General features: G+C 49.8%; 1 protein-coding gene across 1 annotated transcript; it reads right to left on the bottom strand.

The window, feature by feature from the left end:
- Nucleotides 1-1,773: 1,773 nt before the first annotated feature.
- Nucleotides 1,774-24,882, bottom strand: ATOH8 (atonal bHLH transcription factor 8). The gene is made up of 3 exons (XM_056490051.1): nt 24,217-24,882; nt 10,320-10,511; nt 1,774-2,584 (listed from the first exon to the last, which is right to left on the bottom strand). The coding sequence occupies exons 1-3, from the start codon at nt 24,637-24,639 to the stop codon at nt 2,579-2,581; spliced, it is 621 nt and encodes a 206-aa protein (XP_056346026.1). The 5' UTR covers nt 24,640-24,882; the 3' UTR covers nt 1,774-2,578.
- Between the last annotated feature and the right edge of the window lie 493 nt (nt 24,883-25,375).

The raw sequence follows: 25,375 nt of genomic DNA, 5'->3' as shown, positions 1-25,375 counted from the left end.
CTGTGATTCAAAAGCATCCACACAGCCTCTTCAGAGTCTCAGTCACTTAAATCAGGGCAAACCAGTTTATTTTTTTATCTTTTAGGGACTATCGCTCTGCCATCCCATACTGGAGGGTGGAAATAGCAGGGAATATCTCAGGAAAGTGAATTTGGGAATTTGTAAGTGAGCAACATGATCCCAAGGGTTAATATTTCCCTAATCAGGGGGACAAAGAATACTGTGTGACCTCAAGCCCCAACTGCAACCCAGTGATGCTGTCCAGCTTGTGACTTTTGTATTTGCAGCCAATTCCTTATCTGTAACAGGCATTGAAAGGAAAAAAAAAGGGTAAATAAAGCCTATCAGCAGTATTGTATTGCTGACTTTCCCTGCAGACCTTGCTTTAGTGATAATTATTAACTCTCTCAAACTGAGAACCACTGCAGAACTCCTAACTAAAATATGATGGTATTTCTAAGGTAAAAATGCTCAGTGAATGTTTCATTCTGCTCAAAGAAAGAAATACCCAGGGGGTTTCCTGTGTGTACCAGGACAACTTGGGCTTGTCCCCATTGCTCTTGCTCAAAACCCAGATGTCAGAATTGCAGCATGGCCATCTCAAAACTAACTGGTTTAGGTCATCTTGTGAGGTTGTTTTAGTTTTTTTTTTTTTTTTTCTACTGCCTTCCATTTCCCTTTTTCTCACTGTTTTCTCTGGCTGGGCCACACACACAAGGTCCAGTTGCTTGCTGGTTCTTGAAAGCAAATGCACTTTAAACCCAGTCCTTTGACATGAGTGCAAACAGCCCTGGAGCATCTCCCACAGTCAGTGAGCTCAGCCCCTCTCCCCATTATAAGCTAAAAAGATGGCTTTAGTGTATACAATAAAAGACATCGTTAAAACCCGTGCTTTAATAAAGAAATACAAATGACAATCTAAAAATGTATTTTATTGGGCTGCTAATAATGACCAGCGGTGAGAGTGGAGGGGGAGCAATATAATGAGCTCCTGGGAGGGGGTTTGGACACAGCTGTCCCATGTGTCCCAGAAGCCTGGTGGAAGACATCTCGAGCTCACTGGCAGCCAGGGGAGCTGGCATTGAGCAGCCTGGCACCCCAGGCTCACACCCTGCTCTGGTGAGCTCAGGCTTTGCACAGCAGCTCCCCAGCTCGGGGCTCTCCAGCCAATTGCTCAGCTCAGGAAATGAACAGGAGGCACTGAGGAGTTCAAGTTTTGTACACTGATGTCAGTAAAACAGAGACTATTCCCTCCCTTGCCAGTGGCCCCTGCCTGCCCCATCCCCTCGCCCCAGTGCCTGGCAATGCCTGGCCAGACCCACACTGGAGTAAGTCAGACACACGGGAACCTGGTTCACACTGAAGTAGCCAGGATGTGAATCTGGCCTCACAAATAATACTTCCCCTTGAGATTAACAAAACATGTTAATCTTCTTGGTTTGGAAAACTCATATTTTTTTACTTGAATACAGAGCTCTGTCCCTCCATCATTAGCAGATGTCCTGCATACGAACTGCATTAGCTTCAAAGTCTGCTTACTCCAAGCAAATGCTTCTCCATCTCTCCTCTTTTTTTTTTTTTTTACTTCAATTTGAAGTGAAAGGTACAGTATAGGATTCAAATGCTTTTGCATTACATGGGTTTCTGACCACTTGAAAAACCCCACGGAAAAAACGACTTCACAAACCTGAAACACCGGCTGAATCATTTTGCTGCACTTCTTTCTGCCTGGCTGAACTTTCTTATTATTTCTTTTTTTTTTTTCTCTCTCTCTCTCTCTCTCTCTCTTTGCTTTACATGGCACTTTGCTTTTGCTTGTTTAATTTTATTTCTTTATTAAAAAAAATAAATTCATAGCTCCTGTTTCAGCTCTCACTTCATGTCAGTATTTCTACCCTGTGGATGTCTCGCACAGGCAGGAACATCAGGAAATTGCCCAAAAGGCAGAACTACAGAGTAGCTCAAAGGAAGAAGCAAACCTGAATGCCAAAGCATGGCCTGGTGCTGTCCCAGCTCTTGCCCACACCAAATGCTGGCTCCAGGGTTGCAGGCAGGGAAGTGCAGGCTGAAGAAATAAGAGGTAACTCACAGAAGGGAACAGAAATTGGGCTTTGTCACTGACAGCTGGCTGGCCTGCTTGCCACGATCTGAATGGCACCTCTGACTTCTCTTTGGCTCAAAGATTTAACATTAAGGCAAAAATAAGACACAGTGTAGAAGCTCCATCAAATCTTTGGCACAACAGCAACAACAACAACAACAAAAAATTTCTGTACACATGAGCTGAGAGGGTAACATTTCCCAGTTAAGCAAAGGGAAAAGTGCTAAATAAATTGCACGTACTAAAAGGTGGCTGGCTTAACAACAATAAGAAGCATCCCTGTCCTTTTGTTTTTTCTTCTCTTTTCCTTTTTTCCTTTCTGTTCCAGAGATTAAGAAAGTTCCTTGGCCAATCATCATCTCCAGTAGGGGTTTCTGCAAAAAAGCTGCTTTCAGTCTTCATCTGGATCGTGCAACCTTTGCCAAGACCAGATGTAACTCTGGTTGGAAGCTCTTCAGAATCCTCCCTTCCTGGTTATTACTCCTGGAAAGAGAAAGATGCACCATGAGAACAGTGAACACATGGTGTCCCGGCGGCTCCTCGATGGACCGGCGCTGACGCACGCGGGAGCATCCTCGGGGAATGGATCTGCAAGTTTTAAGAGCTGGGCTCACAGTGGAACCATCTGTAGGTGCCACAATGGAGGCCAGAGCCTGCACAGAGGAGAGGGAGTGGCAGACAGGAAGAGGAAGGCTCGGGGAAGAAAAACAACATAGTAATTTGGTGCTGGGTCCAACTCCTGCCGCAAGAAAAAAATAAAATTAGAAGTGACAGCAAATACCTGCTATTTTCAGTTCAGGAGCTGATCTCAGAAAGCAAAGGAGTTGCAACTAGATGGGTTTATGCAGGAGATGGACTTCCATATTTTAGCTGTTGTATTGAGTTTTCTGCAGGAATGGCTGCTCAGTCTTTGGGACTGCAACAGGTCCCACGTGTGCGAGTCACAGCTGTGGCAGATTACTTAAAAATTGCACTGGGCTACAGAATATTATAGCCAGGTCCATAGGAAAATGGTCAACTCCATACCATGGCAGCTTTAGACAAGGAAAATCTCATCTAAGCCCCCTTCAGCATTAAAATAAACCACACAAATATCCCACAAACAATCGTTAGCATAGTTCAAAACAGAGGAAAATCCTCAGGGCCCGAGGATTTCATGAGATCACATCTCCATTGTCCAAACTGCCTTCATCACGTGGGCTCTAAATCCTCCTTTAAATAACTTTTGAATTAGAAACTTGGAAATGAGATCACATTTAGCTAGTGCCAGCATTTCTTGCTTTTTGCCACTGGGTTTAAGAACCTTTCAGAGTGCAGTACAGCTTCTGAAAGTCCTCTGGACACAGCCACCAATTCCCTGGACAGGTCAGCCATCTTTCTGTCAGTCTTAACAAGGTCAAACTCCTTAAAGCCTGGCCTGACATACTTTCTTCCGCAGTCTGTTCTCTTTTTGTACTGCCATGACTGGGTATTATAACATCAGGATATAAAATAGTAGTAACCTACTGGTATTTATTTGATTTATGACTATCATTAGTGCAGCTGCTGTGAAATCAACAATTACAGCTGATCATTCATGACAAGCTAAGGGACAGGGGAACTTAAAATTCACCTTTTCACCCTCTCCTGTCAAGTGCAGACCCAGGGAAGCTCAGGACTGCTCCAGGACCATCAAGGCTTCTCTTGATAAGAATATTTCACTAAGAGCACCCAGGTCATCCTCCATGCAATAAATGCCAGTGTCTGCAGGACCCCAGATTCCTGGAATTGTCTCTGGACAATCCTACCTAGTGCTGCTCGGAGAAAATGTAGAAACTATTGCCCTAATCCAAGGCCTTATTTGGGATTTTGAATAAATGAGGTTTAGGTGGGAGAATGACAAACAGCCTTGTGTATTGCCAACATTTCTGTTGGGAACCTTCAACAATATGTAATGTATATTAATAACCTGTAATAGAAAAGTGGGTTGTTTAATTTATCCCACGTTTACCTACGGAAAGAAAATGTAAAAGAAGGGAAGCAATGACTGCTGTCATTAATATTAAAAGACAGCAGGGAGATCAAAAGCATTTGTGGGTTTGGGGAAGCAGGATGGCTTCAGGAAGAGGGGTCTCAGGGTCAGGTCTCTGCTCTGAAGTCTCTGCAATTGGGGAAGATCAACCATGGTGGGATGAGAGGGAACATAGACAAACCAGGCAAGGGCAGGTAAGGGTATTTGTGCTGTACCTTCCAGACACAGGAAATGGGAAGGGGAATGGAGAGATCCCCCTGCAGCACGATGGACATGCTCAGCACACCTCACTGGCACCACTCCTTTGGTCCCCAGGCACTGCCCAAGGCTTGGCCATGGGTTATGCTTGGTTCTTTTCTTTCCCCCTCCACCCTTTTTCACTCCAGCCAGGAGCTCTGAAGACAGATTTATGAGCCTGGGTCTGCTTTAAACTAATAACATCAGAACTCCCATGGCTCTTGAATTTGACAACTGGCCCAATGACCTTGGTGAGTTTGCAGCATCCCGGAGCATTTCAATCTCTATAAATCAAAGCACTTCTGGAATTGAGTCAGCCTTTGTTCCAGGGCTTCTCCTGTCTCTTCTACTCACATTTTCCTTTTGCTGCAGTTACCCAATATCTGTGGGGTGGATCTTACCCTATTCTTGGCAACACCCTTGCTACAATGGGGGTGGACCCTATGCTGGGATCCTGCTCCCACCACGGGAGCAAATCCCTGGTCTGTCTTTGTGTGCTGTGATGTGACTGCTCCAAAAATGCAAAGCCTAAAGCTCCCTTAAAGCAAAGGGGCTTTTGGAGTGCTGGGATGCAACAGGGGAGTCCCCCATCACATCCTTTTGTAAGGAAAGCTTTGGGCCATACTCTTTGGGGTACTGGTGCTCAGTGGGCCTATGCACGGTGTGCAGTGCCCTTGGGGTAGCTGCTGCTGCCTCCCTGCCCAGAGTTGGGTGATCTTGCTCATGAACTTGTCATAAGCCTTAGCACCCATGTCCCACCTGCAATCCCTGTTTTGGGCTGCAGGGACATACAAGACACGAGTGATAAGCAAATTAATCTCGCTACCCTCTCACTGCCTTGTTTCCTTCTTTACCCTGGGTGGGTAATCCTTCAGCCAGCAGGGATAACTCACGGCTGGGCAGACCCAGGTGCCCTCTGTCCCCCCGGGGATGCTGAGCCATGGCAGATGGACAGATGGGCAGGCAGCTGGGAGCAGGTCCCTGCTCCCCTGTGGTCCAGCTCCTCCCTGGGGCCCGGAGCTGGGGCCGTGGGGATCAGACTGGCTGGCTGCCCGCTCCCGCCGGCGAGCCCAGCAGGGAAATGAAGCTATTTTTAAAGAGGAACCTCTGCTAAGTCAAGCTGCAGGGAAAGGGAGGTTGAATCTCATTATGAGACCCCCTCCTCCCCACACAGGATGGGAAGCCACGAGGAAGAAATGCCATGCAGATCATCAAGGTTTTACTGTGCTGGCTCTGAATGGTTCTGATAATCAATATCAGATGATCAATAACAGCAAGACCCTGCAGCCAGGATCATCTGCACAAACCAGGGGGTGGGAGCTGTGGCTTTATCTAAATAAATGATACATGATACAGTGTTATCAAAAAAATATGCTCCAAGCAAATGGCTTCAGTGCTGTACAAATCAAATCTGCCACTACCATTTCTCTTTTATAATATAAACCCTTAACTTGCTCACTCCTGCAAGTAAATAAGCCTGTAAAACGCCCTCCTTCCATTTTTTTTCAGTGGGAATAAGTGTTACCTACAGCAGGAGCTCTGCTTTTAGCAAAGCAGCAATGAGAGGGCATCAAGGCATGGCACAACACCATAATAACTATTTTTTATAATGCAATAATTACATGCACAATGTCAGCCTTTTTAGTGCAGCAGGCTGCAACAGACAGAGAAGCTTTTCATTCCATATATGTTTCTATATCATTTAATTATCTGGGAAAAGATATACATTTTTAATTTTTAATTCCTTGCGTCTGTGCTCATCCACACACACAGGCACAAAAACAAGAAACTAAATTCCAGCCGAAAACTTTTATTGAGCTCCAACTGCTCGCCTGTTATTCATAACCCAGTTTCCTCTCTCACAAAGAGACCTTTCGCATGGTTTTGGTTTTTTTTTTTTTTTTTTAAATGTGTGTGTGTTTCTTTTTTTTTTTTTTTTTTTCCTTCTGCCTCGCTAACAGCTGCTCGCAGTGTTGTATCCTGAGTGATGATGAGGTTCTGAAAGTGTTTTTTTGGAACAGATGGCCAGGAGAGAGCTGGGGAATGTGCCAGCAGCGAGCTGGGGAATGCGCCAAGTCCTGCAGTGACTGAGTACTCCGGGTTCCAGCTCGCGTGCCTTTCCCCTGCCCTCTGCCCCAAGTGGCGCCAGCAGGACTTCCCAGCTCGCGCTCCGAACATCTGGAGTCTGCGCCTGCCAGGAGAGCCGCGGCGGGGGGAGGACGAGGAGAGAGAGAAGGAAGGATCCCTCAGCCATCCCTGCCTGCGAGCCCAGGGCTGTGTGCTGCTGCCTGCAACAGGGGCTGGGGAGGGAGAGAAAAGGAAACTTGCTCTGGGGTTTGGGTGCTGCGTGTGCTGTGCAGGGGTTGGATCCTGCTCGGTGTAGACAGAGCTGCCGTGGCTGTGCTGATGGCTGGGGAAATGAGTTCTGCCCCACAGCTTTGGGGACAGATCCCTGGGGGGCTGTGATGCACAGCTCTGCACCCCCACCAATGTCAGTCTCCAGGGAGAGCCCCCAGCCATGAACCATGCACCCCACAACCTTATCCTGACCCTGAGCTGCTCTCCTGCAGGGCACCAGAATTCAGCCCTGGAAAAACGAGACTGTGGGACCAGCAAGCTGGACACCAAACACTACAGAAGCCCTGTGAGGCTTTCAGATGACCCCTGGCCACTGAGGGTCATGTGCCATGCAGAAACAGGGCACCCTGGGGTAAGAAAAACTTGGACTTCCCTTTCTTTTGCTCTTGCACCCTCTCTGCTGCTGGAGAATGCTCCTGTCTGGAGCTGAAGGCAGGTCCCTCCTTTTTCCAGGACTTCACTGTGGCCCCATCAGGACTTGGGGCTCTGCTGAAAGTGTTGCAACCCAGATCTCCAATGTGGTGCAACTCTTGGGTGCACAGTTAAGGACAAGGCTCAGCCCAGATCATTTGTATAACCAAGCAAGAGGCAGCTTTAAAGAATGAAAACTATCATCAGAATTCACCACCACCCCCCCCACAGTCAGCTTTTTTTCTTCTTTTTTAAGAAAAGGCATCTGAAGCCTCCTTTGTTGCTTATAAATGAGATTTCCCATCACCAAACACCCTTGGTCAAGTTTCAACTGCAAGAACTAAAATCACCTTATAACTGTAGTTAGGACAGGGAAGGCGATTTTTTTTTTCTAGTCAACTTTGAAAGACTAAAGCCAACTTATCTAATTAACAAAATGGCAATAGAAAGGGGGGGATAAAACCACTCAGTAAATTTCCTATTGCAACAGCAAAATCTGAGCAACAACCCAACATTAGGGACACAGGATAATTCGCCCCCAAAAACAAAGCAAAAAGCAATGCACAATCCAGCAAATGCAACATCTGGAGCCCCTGCCTGCCAAAACAAACTCCAACCAGCTACTTTTTTGTGTGAAAAGCTCACGGTGCCACAGCACATCGCAAGCAGAGAGCTGAGAGAGGCAGACACACAATAAAATGGAGATGACAGGAGATAAGGGTGCTGTGGACCTAACGTGGAGCTCACGGAGCAGAGGTCTGCGCTCAGGATCCCTGCGATTTTTTTTAAGAGAGAGTATAAAAGGAAACTTCAAAAAACAACAACAAACTAACAACCAGCCCAAAGTCGATAATTCAGAGGAACTGCTCAGTGAGCAGTGGTTTCAGAGACCTGATTAAAACCACACAGAGCTCACAGAAACGTGCCGATTCCAACATTAATGAGGGCGCGGCAATTTCGGGCCAAGCCATTGCATCCTATGCAGAGACCCCCCAGGAGAGACATCCCTTCACACCACCTGACATCCAGAGCTGGATGGTCTCTGCACAGCCATCCAGATCTGCAATTTCCCTCTGACAGCAGCCTTTTCCTCCCCTGTGCTCTCCATTTACTTGGCTCAAGGAGAAATGTCCTCCCAACCCAGGCTTTGCATCCCCACTCCTATCTACTGGGAATTACCAGAGCTCCTTAGTGGTACCTGCTGGTTTTGGCTTCATCAGCAGCTGGATGTGCTCTTGACATCACCTGAGCAAATACTGCTGGAAATAAAGCTGACTTGTCATCCATAAGGGAATCTAAACTTGCAGCAGAACTATAATTTCCAGCAAGAAGAGCAAGGCAGAGCAGGGATTAAGACCTTGCCTTGGGTACCAAGCCTGGCTTTCTTTTCTGAGAGGCTTTTGGAGAAGGGTTAGTATCTGTGCCCTTCAAGAATGTGGAGAAAAGGCAGATTTTCTCCTGGTGATGCTGTTTCTGTGGGTTGGTGGTGCCTGGGAGGTGGGAGATGCCCTGCCAGAGTTGCATTGTTCAGGCACTCTTGATGGGCTTGGGGCTTTTCTCCACACATCCACTCTGGAGAGAACTTTAGAGAGCAACCACCATAAATGGAAGGCTTTTCATTCTTAATTTATTTTTTTAATTAAGGATGGCCCCTGCCCTAACCCTCAGATGTGAATACCCTGGGATTTGGAGCCATTTAAAATCTGGCTCCTTGTTTTCTGTCTTAAAGCCTGCATTGGTTTACATATGCCAAGACCAGTCTCAGCCCACTGGGCACCCAGAGCCTGAAGAGCAGCCCAGAAATGTGCTGAAGCCCCATGAAAGATGCTCATTTTCTTCTTTCCCTCCATTTTGACTTTGGGAGGGAACCCAAGACCTAACTAGCAATCTGCTAAAGCCTCACAAAGGATGCTCATCCCCTTCTTGACCTGGAGAGGAGTCCCAAGACAACAACAAGCTGAAGCCCCAGAAATGATGCTTTTCTTCTCCCCCATCTTAACTTGGACAGGAGACCCAAGAACCAACTCTCACCTTGCCCCAGGGCTGGCAGCACCATTTCAGTGTCCGTGGGACACCACTGCCTGTGGCACTACAGACCCCAGGGCGAGCCCCCAGTTTTGGGCTGTGCCCAGGAGCTGCCCCACACCTCCCAGTCCCAGGCAGTGCTGTCAGCTGTGGGCAAGTGGTGCCTGGCACCGCTGCTCCCTGGGCATAAATACAGCCCCTGACAGCCAGAGGAAGCAACAGGCAGTGTGCTATTGTGTTTATTTATAAACTGGATTGCTGCAGGATGATTTGTTGGGCTAAAGAGGAGGAAAAGTGAGGAAACCTGCCCGAATGAGAGGCAGATCTTAACAACACCGGGGAAGGAGCCTGCTCCCCAGCTTAGCTGCCCATTCATCCATTAAAATCCTGCTGATTTATTATCCCGCCTGACAAGCAAGCTCAGAGAGCAGGGGGAAGTTCAATTCAAGTTTACAAAACTCTTTTTGTCATAAAAGCCTGAACAAAGACATCAATCACTCCTTTAATTCACCCATGTCACTCTGTGAGAGGAAAGCTGGCAGAACGCTCTGCTTCCTCCTCCCGCCGCTTGACGATGATTTCACCTAATTGGTTCAGTGTTAAGTAACCTAAAGGAATGCAAGGCATAATTAGATTTAACGTTGTTTCCTCAAGATACCCACATGTCCTTCAGGTCATACATCTCACTAATGTGTTTATACATACAATGTCTCCATTAGCTACCTTTTTTTTGTTGTCGGGTGATTTTTCTCAAAGATAAGTGTTGGATTAAACAAAACAGAAAACACAGGCGGGCGACAGCGTTGCACAGGCTCCGAAAGGCAGCTCAAGGTTGGTTTGGTTTAACAAGTAACAGTCCCAAGATGACTCTTAATAGGATCACGCTGGTGTTGAAACACACGATGGGCGACTAACGAGGAAGAGCCCGGCGCGGAGGACGGGGAGGAGAGAAAAGCTTTTGATTAGGGAGGAATGTGGTTTTTACAAGATCAGATGGATGGAGGAGAAAAAGAGAGAGAGACAGAGAAAGGAGAGGGATTGAAAAATCAGGCAAATTTCACAAGGTTCGGAAAGGAAGTAAACCACTTTGGATTTTTCTTTTCTTTTTTTTCCCCCCTCCTTTTGTAACTTTTACCATTATTTAGGGGGTGAGCTGGGGGAGAGGCTGTAACATACCTTCCTTTTTTTAGATCTTCCTTCTGCTTGTAAGGTCCTAGTGCACTGCTCCACGCATTCAGAGAAGCTCATGTTACTGTGGTCAGCGCTGTAATCCAGGTCTGCTAGTCTGGCCAGGGAAAGGATATAGTTACAGGCTATTCTCAAGATGGCCAGTTTGGACAACTTTTGACCATAAGAATAGCAGGGAACCTAGAAAGGGTAACAGGGAAAAAGAAATAATTAAAAATTAGGCCAGATAAACAAAACATCTTGCTTGAAGCATGACAAAACAACTGTGAGTTATTTTTTTAGCGGTTTTAACATAAATAGAAACTCTAGTGATAAAATGCCATATGGTCCCAACAGGTTTTTAAGAAGAACTCCCCTGCTGATCTCCATGGGGATGAAAGCAGCACGAAGCCTCTTGATTTCAGCAGGACAGTTCTGCTGAAAATATGATGGCAGGATACGGGCTGGGACATCTGCCTGCAGCTCAGTTCACTTCTTGGAGGCCCTGCTTCTTAGAAACCTGCCCATGCCTCCCAGCAACTTCTCTTGAGTAGCTTGCTCCCCACAATTAGCTCCCATGTCATCACAGGTCTTGCAGAATAAGGCAATAAGAAGGTACGAGCAACTATATCACAACCTGGTGTTTTTGTGCTCAAACAACATCAAGTGTGACTTTCAGCCCATGCAAAAACATGATGATGTCAAGTAACAAGATCTTGAAGAGGCAGTAATTTCTCCATCATGGTACCTCACCCCACACAAGAGACCAAAACAGAATCTGTTTCAGGGAGCTGGGTGTACCTCATGCAATTTACTTCTTCACCCTTAAAGATTTCTACTGTATTGTGAAACATTTGAACAATTCAAACTAAACTGAATGTGTCTCAATAACTGAGCAGTGTATGGCTCTTTCTGCAGAAGGGTGGGTTGCTTTTCAATCATGATCCAGCAAAACATTACATCTACACTTGACTTTAGGCATACAACTCTAATATGCCCAGCTTAAAGAGAGGTCTTCTGAGTTTGATAGGCTTGGGAACCCCATTTTCTAGTTTGCAAAATTGCTGAAGGTCACTCAGCCTTTAAGGCACAAGAGTCTATTGCCTGTGGGAAACTGAAGCTGTGCATTCATCTGAAATCCATCCAAGCCCCTCAGGTTGTCTGACCACCTGTCAAAGTTTTCATAGTAACCAATCATTGGAACACCTCAATGTTTCTCTACCACCTGCCTCCATACCAGCTCCAGCCTCCACAGCCCTCTAGGGTGTCACACTCAGTTTAGGGCTGGAGATTTTTATTTCCTCTTGCCACGGTCATGCCTCAGCTTCTCTCTCCTCCACGGGGACACAAAGATGGGATCACCCCCAGAATGCTCTCCCTGACTTTACAGAAGGTAAAATGGGTTCAGCCCCTCCACAAACCCCACAGCAGCCACAGTCAGATGCCAAAGGAGGAGCAGAACAGCTCAGGCATACACAGGATTTCCCCAAGTGTTCTGCCAGGCTCCAACTCCCATCAGCTCCATCACTTCAGCTACATGTGCCACCCCTGTATTTAGCAACCATGAGAGATCTTTTCTGTCCATGAACTTGGTCTGCTAAGCTGAACCTCTGCTGATTTTGAGCAGCCACAATGCAACATTTGCAAAATGTTCTCTCCAGTCTATATAATTTTTTTCTCTTTTTGTTGTTTTGAACTTGGCTCCTACTGTCTCCCCTTGAGGTTCTACAGTTCGGTATTAGAAGAGAGGACAACAGATATTTATTCACCTCATAACATGAGGTGACATATGTTTTTAGTTCACTCTCATCTTTTCAGCCTCTTTTCCAAAAGAAAAAGATTAATCCTCCTTAGCACACAGTTCCATGGAAGCCATCCCATATCTTTGATGAACCTTGCTGCCCTTTCCTGAACCTTTCCTACTCCCTTTGGAGCTGAGATGATCAGAACAACACAGAGGGTTCATGTTGTGGGTGCATATATCTAACAGATGCTTAAGTTCTCTGTTTTGTTTAATACTCCTTTCTTTCTAACTCCTGATTTGATTTGTGACTGCTGCCAGACACTGACCTGAGACTTTCCTTGAACCATCTAGAGAAACCCCAAGGTCTCCCTTCTCTGAAATAAAGGTCAGCTCAAGGTCTGTCACTTCATTTGTGGATTCTGGTATGGTTTTTTCCATGTGCATCATTTCACTTTATCTGTGTGGTATTTATTTCATCTGCCATATGATTGCCTAATCACTCAGAGTCATGAACTTAAGCACAGCTTGCACAGTCACAAATTCAGGTGGTGGGACCTGACATTCCCTGTTTAAAGCAGAGCCAAGCTCAGAGTCAAATCCTGGTTTGTGCACTTGTGATGTTGGTCCCTTTTTCCCCACCCACCATTCCCTGCCTGTACACTGATCACTAATCCATGCTCCCATCCAAGCTGTTTGGTTTCTTCTTTCCTAGGGAAATCCAAACTAATGGCTTGGATCACCCTCACCCATGAGCACAAGGATTTTAGTACTGCTGACCCTATGGGCCATGTCTTGTACAATTCATAGAGTCCTTTATGCTGGAAAACACCCCTGAGGACATGGACTCCAACCATTAACCCAGCACTGCAAGGCCACCACTAAACTGTGTCCCCAAGCACCACACCTACACATTTTCTGAACACTTCCAGAGATGGTGACTCCACCACCTCCCTGGGCAGCCTGTTCCAATGTCTGATCATCCTTCCAATGAAGATATTTTTCTAATATCCAATCTAAACCTCCCCTGACACAACTTGAGGCCATTTCCTCTTGTCCTATCACTTGTTACCTGTGAGAAGACTCCAAATCCCACCTGGCTGTCCCCTCCTGTCACAGAGTTGTGCAGAGCCAGGAGGTTCCCCTGAAATTCCTCTTCTCAGGCTGAGCCCCCCAGCTCCCTGAGCTGCTCCTCATCAGATCTGTGCTCCAGACCCTTCCCCAGCTCTGCCCTTCTCTGGACATGCTGCAGCCCCTCAATCTCCTTCTTGCAGAGAGGGACCCAAAACTGAGCACAGGATTGGAGGTGTGAGATGGCTGAGGTGCCTCTCCAGAAACCAGCCATAAAACTGCAAATTGCCTTTTTTTTATACACACCATCTACAACTGATACCCCTGCAAACACAAGGAATCACAGAATAGCTTGGGTTGGGAGGGACCTTTAGAGGTCACCTAGTCCAAACTCCCCCCTGCAATGAGCAGGGACATTGCAGAGAATCTGTTTAAGAGCTCCTTTTTGTCTTACAAAACCTCTCTCTAAATCCCTGCCTTCCCTTTTTTTTTGCTGCATTTTGCACCCAGCAATGCCCTTGCCCTCAGTACCTGGTCCCCAGATGCAATGAGCTGAGTTATTCTGAAAGCAAGAGCTTCAGGCACCACAAACACCCAAGTCTCTTTCGACGCCAAGGCAACAAAAACAGCAGAGACCCCAGATCAAACAGCATCAGGAAAGAACAAAGCAAGATGGAAACTAAAGTGGAAGGATTCAGTGAAATGTGGGAGTAATTTCAGAATTAGAGCAAGAAGGAAGTTAAATCGAGTGGAAGGAAAATAGACCATGAAATCCTTGAGGCTGATGCACAGACGCTGTCCAGTTACAACACAAGAAGGCAGCCTAATGTCTCTTTCCCTCATCTGTTTTGCTCTTTCTTTTGTGTTTTGGGATTTTTTTTTTTAAAAAGGAAACAAAAAGAAACAAAACAAAACCCGAACTGTTTTGTAGGACGTGTTTGCTACAAAAGGCAAGGAAGATCTCAGTGCTAACACAGCTGTCAAAACCCTCAACTGGGATTACACAGCACTTTTCCCACCCTAGTGCAGCAGAGCCCAGACTGGAGCTGCCCCTATGCCCATGGGAAGAGGCTCACCTTGAGCTGTTCAGATACTCTGTGCTGGGTGCAGGGCACCAACATTAAGAGATAAGAGGTTTTTTTGCCATGGTAACAGTGTTAGAAAAACTATTTCACAGGAACCCTCCCTGTCTTGGCTCAGCTCCTGCCATTTTAATGTTTCCTTTTGAATTAAACATGGGAAATTAGGAGAGGAATGAGCCACTTAGTTCAGATCCAGAGTCAAAACTTCCCCAAGCGTGTCTGTGTGTAACTTTGGTATTATCTCTTCTTTAACATAAAGTCAACAGGAAAGAGGGGACAGATTTGTACAAACTGCAATGACACACCTGGATGCCAAGAAATCTTCAAACTCAAAACAGAGAGAGGGTTTTAGAGGTGGGAAACTCATCCTGAGGCTGGTGTGGCCCTGCAGGTGTAACCTGCCCAGCTCCCACTGTCTCCACACAGATATTTGGCAGGCAGTAATGTGAGCAGGTATCTGTCATGCTCCTGGCAAGGACCAAACCCTTTCCTTCTGTCACCTTCCTGCTCCTCAAGCCTGAACTGAACAGATTTCAGTGCTTTAATGGGGCAGCTGTGAGCTGAGCAGGTCCACACAGAACCAGGGGGAACCAGGCTCGAGTTGCTGTGCAGTAAATGAAAATATTTCCCTTATCTGACCTCACCAGTCTCTGCCCAGCAGCAGCACAGCTCACCATCTTGCCTGCAATATTTGCAATGATTAAAAGGAATTAAGAAAGAGCTCCAACTGAAATTTCACACCAATCCTGAGGAATGCAGCTGTCTGCTAGAAAGGCAAGGACACCAGCACCATCCTCGGCTTTGGGACAGAGTGAGCTGGGACCAGCAGCAACCAGAGCTCCAGCCAGAGGATGTTTGTCAGCTGTGTCTGCAAAGGGCTCTGCAGAGTCTCATGGGTCTTATCAGTGATTCCCAGGCTGGCAGGAGTTGAAGCAAGGCAAGATGAACGCTCCTGGGATATATTCCTGTGCAGAAGAGCCCTTCTTTGGCAGGGAAACAGAACGGGATGTGACCTAACAGGCCTTTTCTACCCTTGACGTCTAAGGTTCAGAGGCAGCGCCCTTGGAAAAGCAGAGATGCTCCCTTTGAAGTCTGTGGGAAGCCTGCTGTGCTCCTGACCTGCAGCCAGCCCTCTAGGATGGCAGGGATCCACTGCAGCTCCCTGGAGTGTCACTGTCACCCACAAAGACATGGACTGGGAGCTGGTTCTGACATGGCACAGGAGAGGAGGCTGGGGAACAACCAGAGATGGGTGAAAGGATTCAACTATCCCCCTGCCATATGGGGGTACAGGGTATGTTCACTGTGATGGGTCTGCAGGGAACAACCAGGAGCATCCCATGCACTTTAGGAGATCAAGCCAGTTCACATCATTGAGCTTCTGTCTGTGCAGCTGTGTCCTTATTAATAAGATACCACTTCCATAAACACCCTCTGGACCTGTACAGATAACATCTGTAAAACCAAGTCTGCTTTTACACTGGATGAAAATGCTGGGGTAAAGAAGGGTGTTGAGTGCTGGGGGTCCAGATGTCTCTGTTACTGTGCTCAGAATGTGATTTAGCAGCAAAGACGTGCACATGAAGGTCACACAGGGCAGAATTGGGCCCCCTGGGCAGAGCAGGGAAGATGGGACAGCTCTAAGGCAGTGCTTGTGATGCAGCATAAGCCAAGCCCTCCTGACAGATAGTTCCTCAACATAAGCTGCTGAATCTACCTGTCTGCTAATTCTGGTTTATTTTTATGCTGGGAGTTAAAACACATCAGGGCCCCTCTCCTTGCCCCCCTTCCCCAGGAAAACATTTGGCTGCCTCTCCCCTGCATCCCAACAGGCAGCCCAGCAGCACTGTCTCATTGTTTGTGCTGTGCTTCCTGCCAAAAATATTTCCAGAGGTTCATATAAATGTCCAGTGCTTAACAGTTCTGGCTTTTGTACATCCCTTTCTAACCCAGGGTGAGTCAGACACTTCCTGGGGCTGACACACCTTGGGGGAACAGTGGCAGGGTGGGGCAGCAGGACTGGCAGTGTCCCTTGCTTGTCAGCCTGGGCACAGGGGAAGCCCCTCTTTCAGGATCTCAAATTATCTCCAGGCTGGCATCTGTAGAGCTACTGTGGATGTGTGGATGCCTCATCCCAAAGCCAGGCTGGATGTGACTTTTAGTAACTGGTCTAGTGGAAGGTGTCCCTGCCCACGGATCTTTAAGAACCCTTCCAACCCAAACCATTCTGAGATTCTATGAGTAAGAACCTTAAGCTGATGGCCTTGCTCAGAAGATCACTGCCTGTTTTCAAGATGTGTTATGTTGTAGAGTGTTTTTGGGAAGGGTTTGGAGCCAGCCTTTTTCCCTTTCCACCCAGTTCTGGGGGTAAAGTGAACACATCCAGGTCCTTTTGCTTCTTGCAGGACTCATTTGATGACTTGGCTGGTGTGTTCAGGTTCACCAGCAAGGTGACTTGGCTTCCCTACCTTGCTCTCAACAGCTGCAGGCCCTGAGTCCTTCTAATATTCCAGGTGGGACAATGATGACTTACACAGCTGCATGATGGAAAAGCCTGCAAGTATTCCTGGGACATCCTTCCACAGTGCTGCCAGATCCCTTCAGACTTGATTCCCAAACACCCCTCCTGCAGCACAGCAGCAACCAGGATCCTGCTGTGCCACTGGTGCTCACTACACTGACAGGACCTTTGGGGCAGCACCCTTGGTTTAAACCCAGCAAAGCCAGATCCCACTGTGGATACATGGCATGGCTCAGAGGGACTGCTTCTGGAAAGGGCCCCATAGAATCACAGAATAGTTTGAGCTGAAAAGGAACTTTAAAGGTCATCTAGTCCAGCCCCCTGCAGTGTACAGGGACATTTTAACTAGATCAGGTTGCTCAGAGACCTGTCTAGCCTGACCTTGAATGTTTGAAAGGATGGGATATGTATCACCTCTCTGGGCAACCTGTGCCAGGCTTGTAAAACCTCATTGCAAAAACTTTTTTCCTTCTATCTTGTCTATCTTCCCTCTTTTAGTTTAAAATCATTATGCCTTGTCCTATGACAACAGGGTGTACTAAACAGTTTGTCCTCATTTTTCTTATCGTCATTCTTTAAGGGGAAGGGGTGAGGGGGGGTTAAAAAAATCTCCCAGAATCTTCTCCAGGCTGAACAATCCCAACCTTCTCAGCCATTCACTTGATCAGCTTGGTGGCCTCTGTTTGCTCCAACAGCTCCACATCTTTCCTGAGCTGAGGATCCCAGAGCTGGATGCAGCACTGCAGGTGGAGCCTCACCAGGCAGAGCAGAGGGGAAGAATCACCTCTCCTGACCATCTGTGGTGTCACAGTGCCAGATGTCCCACAGAGCTCTATTCCAGCCAGCAAGGGGCAGCTATTCCATGCCATGAGTCTGAGAGACTTCTGCTTCTCTGCCACCAGAATGCAGTGACAGAAAAGGGGCAGCCCTGTGCTAGCAGTGCAATCCCAGCAGTTTGAAAGAAAACCTCACCCCTGCCTCACCACAGGGAGCAAAGTGCTCAGCCCAGGCACAAACCCAGCTGGAAAATGCCAACAAGAACAAAAGCTCAGGCAAAGAGGAGCCCCAGTCCTGACTGAGGTGCCTTTGCCTCTTGGGTGGGTCCCCACTGTCAAACAACCAGCTCTGGTTCCCTCCCAGCTCCTGGCTCCCCCATCGCTCACATTACAAAAACATGAGTTCACTCCTTGGAGCGAATGAATTGGCTTCCTCCAAACAAAACCTAGGTGTGGTGCTGGGTGAGTTCACCCCAGAATCTCTTCCAAATGGCACTCTGGTGAATGCTGCCCCAGGCCTGGCTCTGCCCTGCTTTGGGCAGTGCTCCTGCACTTCCACAGATGTGTTACAGCCCCAAAGTCTCCTGCACATCCTCAGGGAACACAGCACACCCCCTCAGTATCGTGCCTGAGAAATATCACATCACCAGGCTGCAGCAAAACTCTTACTTTATTGCTGGCTCTTTGAACCACTTCCCAAAATAATTAGACAGACAATTACTGGGATTATCAGAGGAGAAATCCCAGGGCTACTGGGCACAGAAAATCTCCTCTGAAAGGGGCTACCTTCCAGCACTATAGTGGGGAAACACCTTTTTGGGTGGTAGTTTAGTAGTGGACATCTGCATCTCAGGTCCAGTAGATCCAAAACCCCTGGTAAATAGGAAAGCAAGCTCCACTGGAGAAAATGGCATTACCCCAGCTTGGCACTGGTGACTCTTCAGTCACCAGCCACTGCTGGACACCACGGGGTTTTCTCCTCCCTTGGCATCACTGCTGAGCCCCAGGAGCTCTCATGAGCCTGTGGCAGCTGCACAGGAGCACAGCCTCCCCCAGCACACACATGGCTCTGATTCCATCCCTGCATGGCACAGGGGACAGTGCAAACCAGGACCAGGATGGGACATGTTGCTTGGGGAATGCACGTGGCACAGACCAAAGGAGATGCAGGCTGGGAACAAAGAGCCTGAAAAAGTGTCCCACCTCCCCACTGCAGCCCGGAAAGGAATTTGACAGTGGATTAAGGCAGGGAGCAGAGGCTGGATTCAAAGCTTGATGGAGAAAAGCAGACTCTTTTCTCCAATTTCAGTGGGAGCCATAAGAAAACACAGAGGTTAACTCAGGGTGGCTGCAGTAGGCAGAGCAAATACCTCCCGACAGGAGCAGGATTTGTAGCAAAGGATAAAATCAGCTAGACAGCAGCCAAGAGAGCAAAAAAGCCCTGTTCTTGGTGACACACAGGCATTGTTTTCAGGATTTTTGCCCTTTTGTCTGGTTTCTCCCTTATTTTCTTCCCTCCTGTGTTGCTTCAGGCCAGTATTTTGTCATCGTCTTTAGCTGTTAAACCACAGGGCTGCCCCACTCTGTGCTGTACATATCCATCAGCATCACTTGGGACTGGCAGCAGCCACGGAGATGCTCTGGTTAACACTGGGCTCCTCAATGACAACACACAGCAGTGGCACTGTACACTGTGTCTGGAAGATGCTCCTGCTCTCCTGGAGTCCAGCTGCATCTCTCCAACAGCCAAACCTTTCCACCCAGCCTTCACCCTCACGGAGCTCAATGGGTGGTTTGCCTTCAGGAGCTGGGTTTTCAGGCATCTTAGGAGTCACAGAGGGATGAATCACTGAACAGGGCTGGGAGGTGCCAGCAGGTGACTGAGGATAGCTCTCAGCCTCCCCACCACACAGGACACGCCAGCGACGCTGGTGACACGCAGGGTCCCGCCTGCAGAGGTGACAAACCACAGCCACCCTTGGGATGACACACAGAGAGAACAGCCTCAGCCTCTGCTGGCTTGTGGCTAAGGCACTGCTCAAGCCACAGCTCCTGCCTCCATTTACTGCCTGGTTTGTCCCTTCAAACCTCTGCAGACAATTTGTCCTCACAGCCACAAAACCTCCTCCTGTAGCCTGGAGGCTTCTGCTCCTGGTATCCCACCATGCTCCCAATGGGAGTGAGCAGGGTCTCTTCTGCACTGATTTAACAAGCCACAGCAGCCATGTGCATGCCTGCAGCAAAAAGTGAAAGGATGCTAGTGTGTGTGTGGGGAAAACCTCCACTCCAGCAGCTAAAACGCCCTATAAAACCCTAAAGTATCTCCAGAACCCACATCAGTGCAGAGAGTGAGGCTGTCAGCTGCCGAGGCAGAGACTGCCCTGGCAGCGCGGTGAAGAGATTTAGAAAAACGCCAATACACTTCAAGGGAAGATGAATGTCAGTGGACACATTTGCTCCCAGCACAGACTCCAGCTCACTGTGGCTCGATGCATCACTTTCTTCAGGAGGAGCTGGACAGCAGTGCTCCAGAGAAAAACCAGATGTGCAAGCCCAGGCAGGCTCCAGATCAGGAAGGCTGCTGTGGCTGTCTCCATCCACCGAGGGAGAGTTTGCTGCCACCTTAGGGTCTGTCAGCACAGCTGAGGAGCTTGATCCAGCTCCCAGGAGTACAACACACTGGTTTGCTTGGCTGTCCCATGGCAAAGAGCACAATTCCCTTCTGGCCAAGGCCTCCAGCAGAAAACCTGGTGGCTAAGGCCATACTGTAATAAACATTACAATGGTTCAGTTTCACATTTGGGATTTGCTGGAAGATGTGTTACTTGCTGCCAATAGGAATTTACAGACAAAAAAAAAAAAAAAAGAGACAGAATTGCTTTGCATGGCGAATAGCTGCTTTGAAGATAGGCAAGGCTGTTGTTAACATCTTGTCTCCTCCAGATGGTTGCACCACTTCATGAATTTGAACATCCACCAGCAAAAGGACTGGCAGGAGTCTTCACATGGAGGACAAGATGACCCCAGGTCCTTGTGAACTCAGTGCTATGACCCTCTCTGCATCAGAGGTGTTTGGGTTCATTGGGTCCCTCCCACCCACCATGGCAGAGAGAGGAAGATGAAAAGGATGGAAGTGACAACCCACCATGTCACATGTGGAGGGTCCTGCAGCAGCCAGGCAGTGCAAGAACTCACTGACCAGCACCTGCCAGGGCATTTGAGGGCAGGAGACCAGTGCTCCAGATAGGAGGTGCTCAGGGACAGGAGCAGCCCCCACCAGAAAGGCAGCAGCAGAGGGACAGCCAAGTACAGCAGTACTTTAAAGTGCTTCAGAGCAGGTCAGTGTTTTCCAAGGAGAACTACACCGTTTGCCTCAGGAGTCTGCTGTCAGTGGAAGGATCACTTGGACAAATGATACTTGGGGGACTAGGGGGTGAAATCTCTTCCTGACTTAATAGCTGAAGATCACAAGCACCAAGCCCAGGAGGAATGAGCCATTTCTCAGGAGCATCTGCTCTTCAGTGCTACGGCTGTATGGCAAATACAGCTGAATACAGAGAGGGAAGAAATCCTTGTTCCTGGTGGCTGTGACACCAAGGGGTGAACACAATGGCAATGACATGTCTCTCCCAACGGCAGGCAGCTTCCCAGAGCTGGCAGCTGCCTGCCTACCTCCCACCTCTGAGGAGGCAAGCTGGGGACAGCTCAGTCCTCAGGGACATGGCTGGGTTAGCCTCTCCTTGTGCAAAACAACTGTGTTTGGCTCTTCCTGCACCAAGAACTGGGAGAAAAAAAAAAAAAAAAAAGAACCCACACCCCTTCCTGCCATCTGGAGAGTCAGCAGACACAAGCCAAAACGTGTGTGCCATATGCACACAGCTGTGGACGCAGGGAGCCGCCTCAGCCCATCTGCCCGGAGCGCTGCGTGCCAGGGCTGAGACAGGGACAGCGTCCTGCAGAGAGCCTGACTGCCCTTTCCTCCTCCTCATCAGCAAGCATGGATGGGCTCCCCACAGCAGGCTGTGGTGGGTCTGATCCCAGAAGCAATGGGGTTTTTATCTCCCATGTGCTGGTGAGGATGGGTATCTCCATCTCAAGCATCCAAACGGGGCAGGGACAGGGATGACACCTGTGTGGGTGCTGGGTACAGGGGCTGGGCGAGGCTCCCCTACAGCAGCTCCACATCCAGCAGCTGACCCCCACCCAAAGCAGCGTGGGGCCAGGGCGGGTGTGCGCAGGCACGGCACGGTCCCTGCTCCTCACCCGCCTGTCTGTGGGGACGTATCAGTTTCAGCGCCTCAGGAAAAGCCTCCCAGCTGCTTAAGAGCCTGATATGTGATGACAAGGAGGGGATGGAGGACTAACCAAGGAACAAGAAGAAAAGGGAGGCCGGCAGCAGGCAGCACACAGGGATTGCCTCCCTCAAGGGGCTGAAGGCTCTCTGTATGCCCTGCCATGTGGGAAGACGGTGCTGACCCACCGCAAGAGAACTTCTTGCTACTGCATGTCCCTCCACCAGGGCATCTCCACAGCCCTGCTGCCCACCCGCTGGCCAAGCGGGACAGAAAGCAGCCTTCTGTCTCCCGGTCTGAGCTGCACCCCAGAACCCCTCCGCTGTCACTGCTGCCACGGCGTGAGTGACAAGGCAGCGCCGTGCTGTGTGCCATGAAGCTGACTGTCACCTGATGTCACGCACGGCACCAGGCACGCCGCTGGCAGCCCAGCAGACATGAGCACAAATGTCATCCAATGATGGTCGGGACAGCCAGCCCACCCCTCAGCAAACTGCGGCAAACGTTTCCCAGAGAATGATTTCTTTCTCTCTGCAGAGTGAACACAGCCAGTATGTTCCCGTGCTGACCCTAGAGACCAGCTTTCATGGGAAGAGAGGACAGCAACTTGTTCTCCAGCCTCTTTGGGCTCCCAGCTGAGTCCATGGCTGAAGTGATTTATAGAGGCAGGGCCAAGGCCAGGAATCTGAGGCTTTTCAAGAGTTGCCCATTTCCCAAAAGAGTGCAGCTTTAATTTGTTGCCTGCCTGACTTCTGCTTGAGGCTCAGCCTAGAACAAGATTGCCAGTGATTTGGGAAATCACTGCTACTTCCCCTTGCGGTTTTGGTGGTGTAGATGTCTGTCCATGGAGAATTAGACTGACACTTCCAGGCGTGTTACACACAGTCACTGAACAACCAAAATGTGGAAGCAGCTTATAGAAACAAAATATATCAAATCTGGAGTTTGCATCTACCAGAGGTGGCCTCTCAGCACCCGGGGACAGCACCCAGCACACACTGGATCACTGGGATTATAACAGGAGCAGTCAGATCCCACCACTGCACAGTGATCAAAAATGCTCTAGTTTAGCTGCTCACCAGTGATTCTCTCCTGACACACAGCCCTAGTCCCAGCCCCTGAAATCGGCTTGCAGAAGTAGGTGACAGGAAAGGATTAATTCTTAGGACACAAGAGTCATTGAGAAGGGCTGCAGGCAGCATGCTGAAGATAGGAATAAGCACATTTCCTCAAAGCAGGACAGGGGATTGAATCCTAAAATGAGCACACTTGGGGAATGGCTCAGATTAGTAATGTCCAGGAGACAGCAGGGAAAAGTGTGTGAGCTCTGCAGCAAGCAGAGAATGTTGCTCCCACCAGGCTGGAGGGACCATCCTGGGGGAGGTGATGCTTAGCACCTCTCACAGTCAGACTCATCTGCAGCTCACAGCCCTCTGAGCCCTGTGCATCTCCTCCTTCCTGCACACCTGGAATAGTCCCATCAGCATTTAACAGAAAGGCAGAAAAGCCAGCACAGCTGGGCTTGCACAATGTGACAGCACATCTTTGTCTATCACTGCACTCTACAGGGTGCCTTCATGCAGAGAGGGCTGAGTACAGGGGCCAGGGCACTGACTTCTCCTTGTGCAGAAGATACAAGAGCCCTGTGGCTTCCCCTCATCTCTCCTCATCCTGGGGAGGTGATGCAACTATTTTGATCAAAACCTTTCATTTACCTTTCAATAGTGCGACCCCGATAGTGTGAACACATCTATTATACTTTACAGACAACTATGAGGATTTCCAAGTCCTTTCAGCAAGAAAACCCAGCACCAGACACACTTCAAACACACTGTACAGTAAAAATCATGGGAATCTAACTGGCAGAGGACCACAGCTCACCTCGGCTATACCTAGCACACAGGGCGTATAGAAAGTTTCAGAGGCTGCTGTAAGAACCCCAAGAGACCCTGAGGGATAACCAGGCACCGTGCACCGAAGTCAAGAGGAGCACAGTGCTGCCCAAATTCCCGGTGAACCCTCTGGGATCTGGACAGCTGGCAAGTACACGTGCTCTTGGTACAGGAGCATCACCCGAGGTCCCAGCTTGACCAAGTGCCTCCCTACACACTGTTCTCACCCGGAGGGATTCCTCGGGTTTGTTTTATTTTCCGCTCTCTACACCACTCTCCCTCCGGGGAAAAAGAAAATAAAAAAGCCCAAAACTTTCTAACTGCAAGCAAATCAGAAGCCCTTATTTATTTATCTTGAGCGCTAGCGCAGCTCTAGGGTTGGTACTTCCAGGCATTTTGAAGCGACTTCCCCTCCTGTCAGGCGGCCGCTCGGCTCCTGCCCTTCACCTCCCCCGGCCCCGGGGTCCCGCCGGGCAGAGCCGCCGGGAGCGGGCGCGGGCGCGGCGCGGTGCCCGGGCGGGCGGCAGGTACCTGCTTGCGCAGCGCCTCGAAGGCGGCGCTGATGGTGTGGACGCGGGTCCTCTCGCGGGCGTTGGCCAGCAGCCGCCGCGTCTGCTGCAGCGCTTTGATCTCGGGCGAGACGCCGGCCGCCTCGCCCGGCCGCGGGCGCGGGGAAGCGGCGGGCGGCGGCGGCGGGGCGGCGGGGAAGGCGCCGGCGGCGGCGGGGCCGAGCGCGGCGCTGCGCGGCTCCCAGGCGGGCGGCGGGGCGGCGGCGGCGCTGGGGGGCGGCGCGGGGGGTGCGCGGAGCGCGCTGCGCCGCCCGCTCAGCACTTTGAGCTCCACGCGGAAACTTTTGCAGCCGCCGTGCTTGCGCCGCAGCCGCCGCAGCCCGCCCAGCTCGGCGGGGCACAGGCGCGGCCAGGGCTCGCCCTCGGCCAGCGGCGCGCTCCGCATGGCTCAGCCGCGGCCGCTGCGCCGCTGCGCTGCTCCCGATGCTGCCGCTGCCGCTGCTGCTGCCGCCGCCCCGCTGCCGCCCATCTGCGCCCGCCCTGCCGCGGCGGGCAGCGGAGCCCCGGCTCCGTCCGTCCGTCCGTCCGTCCTGCGAGCCGTGCGCCCGGCCGCAGCTCCCCGCAGCCCGCCTGCCTCCCGCCGCCGGCAGCCGGCCGCCGCGCAGATGAGCGGCTTTAAAGAAACAGGAAGGCTGGCCCTTTTTTTTTTTTTTTTTTTTTTTTTTTCTTCCCAAAACAGCTGTGCTGCCAATCTCCTTTGTTCATCCCCCCCCACCCCCCCTTCCCTTCCCTCCCCTCCCACCCCACTCCCACTTTCTTCTTTAATCTCGCTCTTCCATGCGATGGAAGAGAAATCCTGCCCCCCGGAGACTCGCCGCGACCCACCGTGCGCGCTTCCCCTCCAGCCCCCTGCCTTGCTTCCCCAGGGAAATCTGGGATTTGCTTTGGTTCCCAACACACTTAATCCCGCTTCCCCTCTCTTATCGCTGGTTTTCCGCATCTAGACCCTCATCTGCGAGGCGTGGGGTGCCTGACTAAACGTGCCCGGGAGCACAGCCGGCACCCCGGCGGGATGGGAGACTGGGGGAGCTCGGGCGCTTCTCACACATCCCTCCTGTCGCTCCCGGATCCTTCAGCTGCTGCTGCGCCACCGGCTCGGACCCGCTAGGAAGAATTATTCC

This window comes from Oenanthe melanoleuca, chromosome 4 (assembly GCF_029582105.1).
Source record: "Oenanthe melanoleuca isolate GR-GAL-2019-014 chromosome 4, OMel1.0, whole genome shotgun sequence".
NCBI classification, from domain to species: domain Eukaryota; kingdom Metazoa; phylum Chordata; class Aves; order Passeriformes; family Muscicapidae; genus Oenanthe; species Oenanthe melanoleuca.
This window is presented reverse-complemented; position numbering and strand designations above follow the sequence as displayed.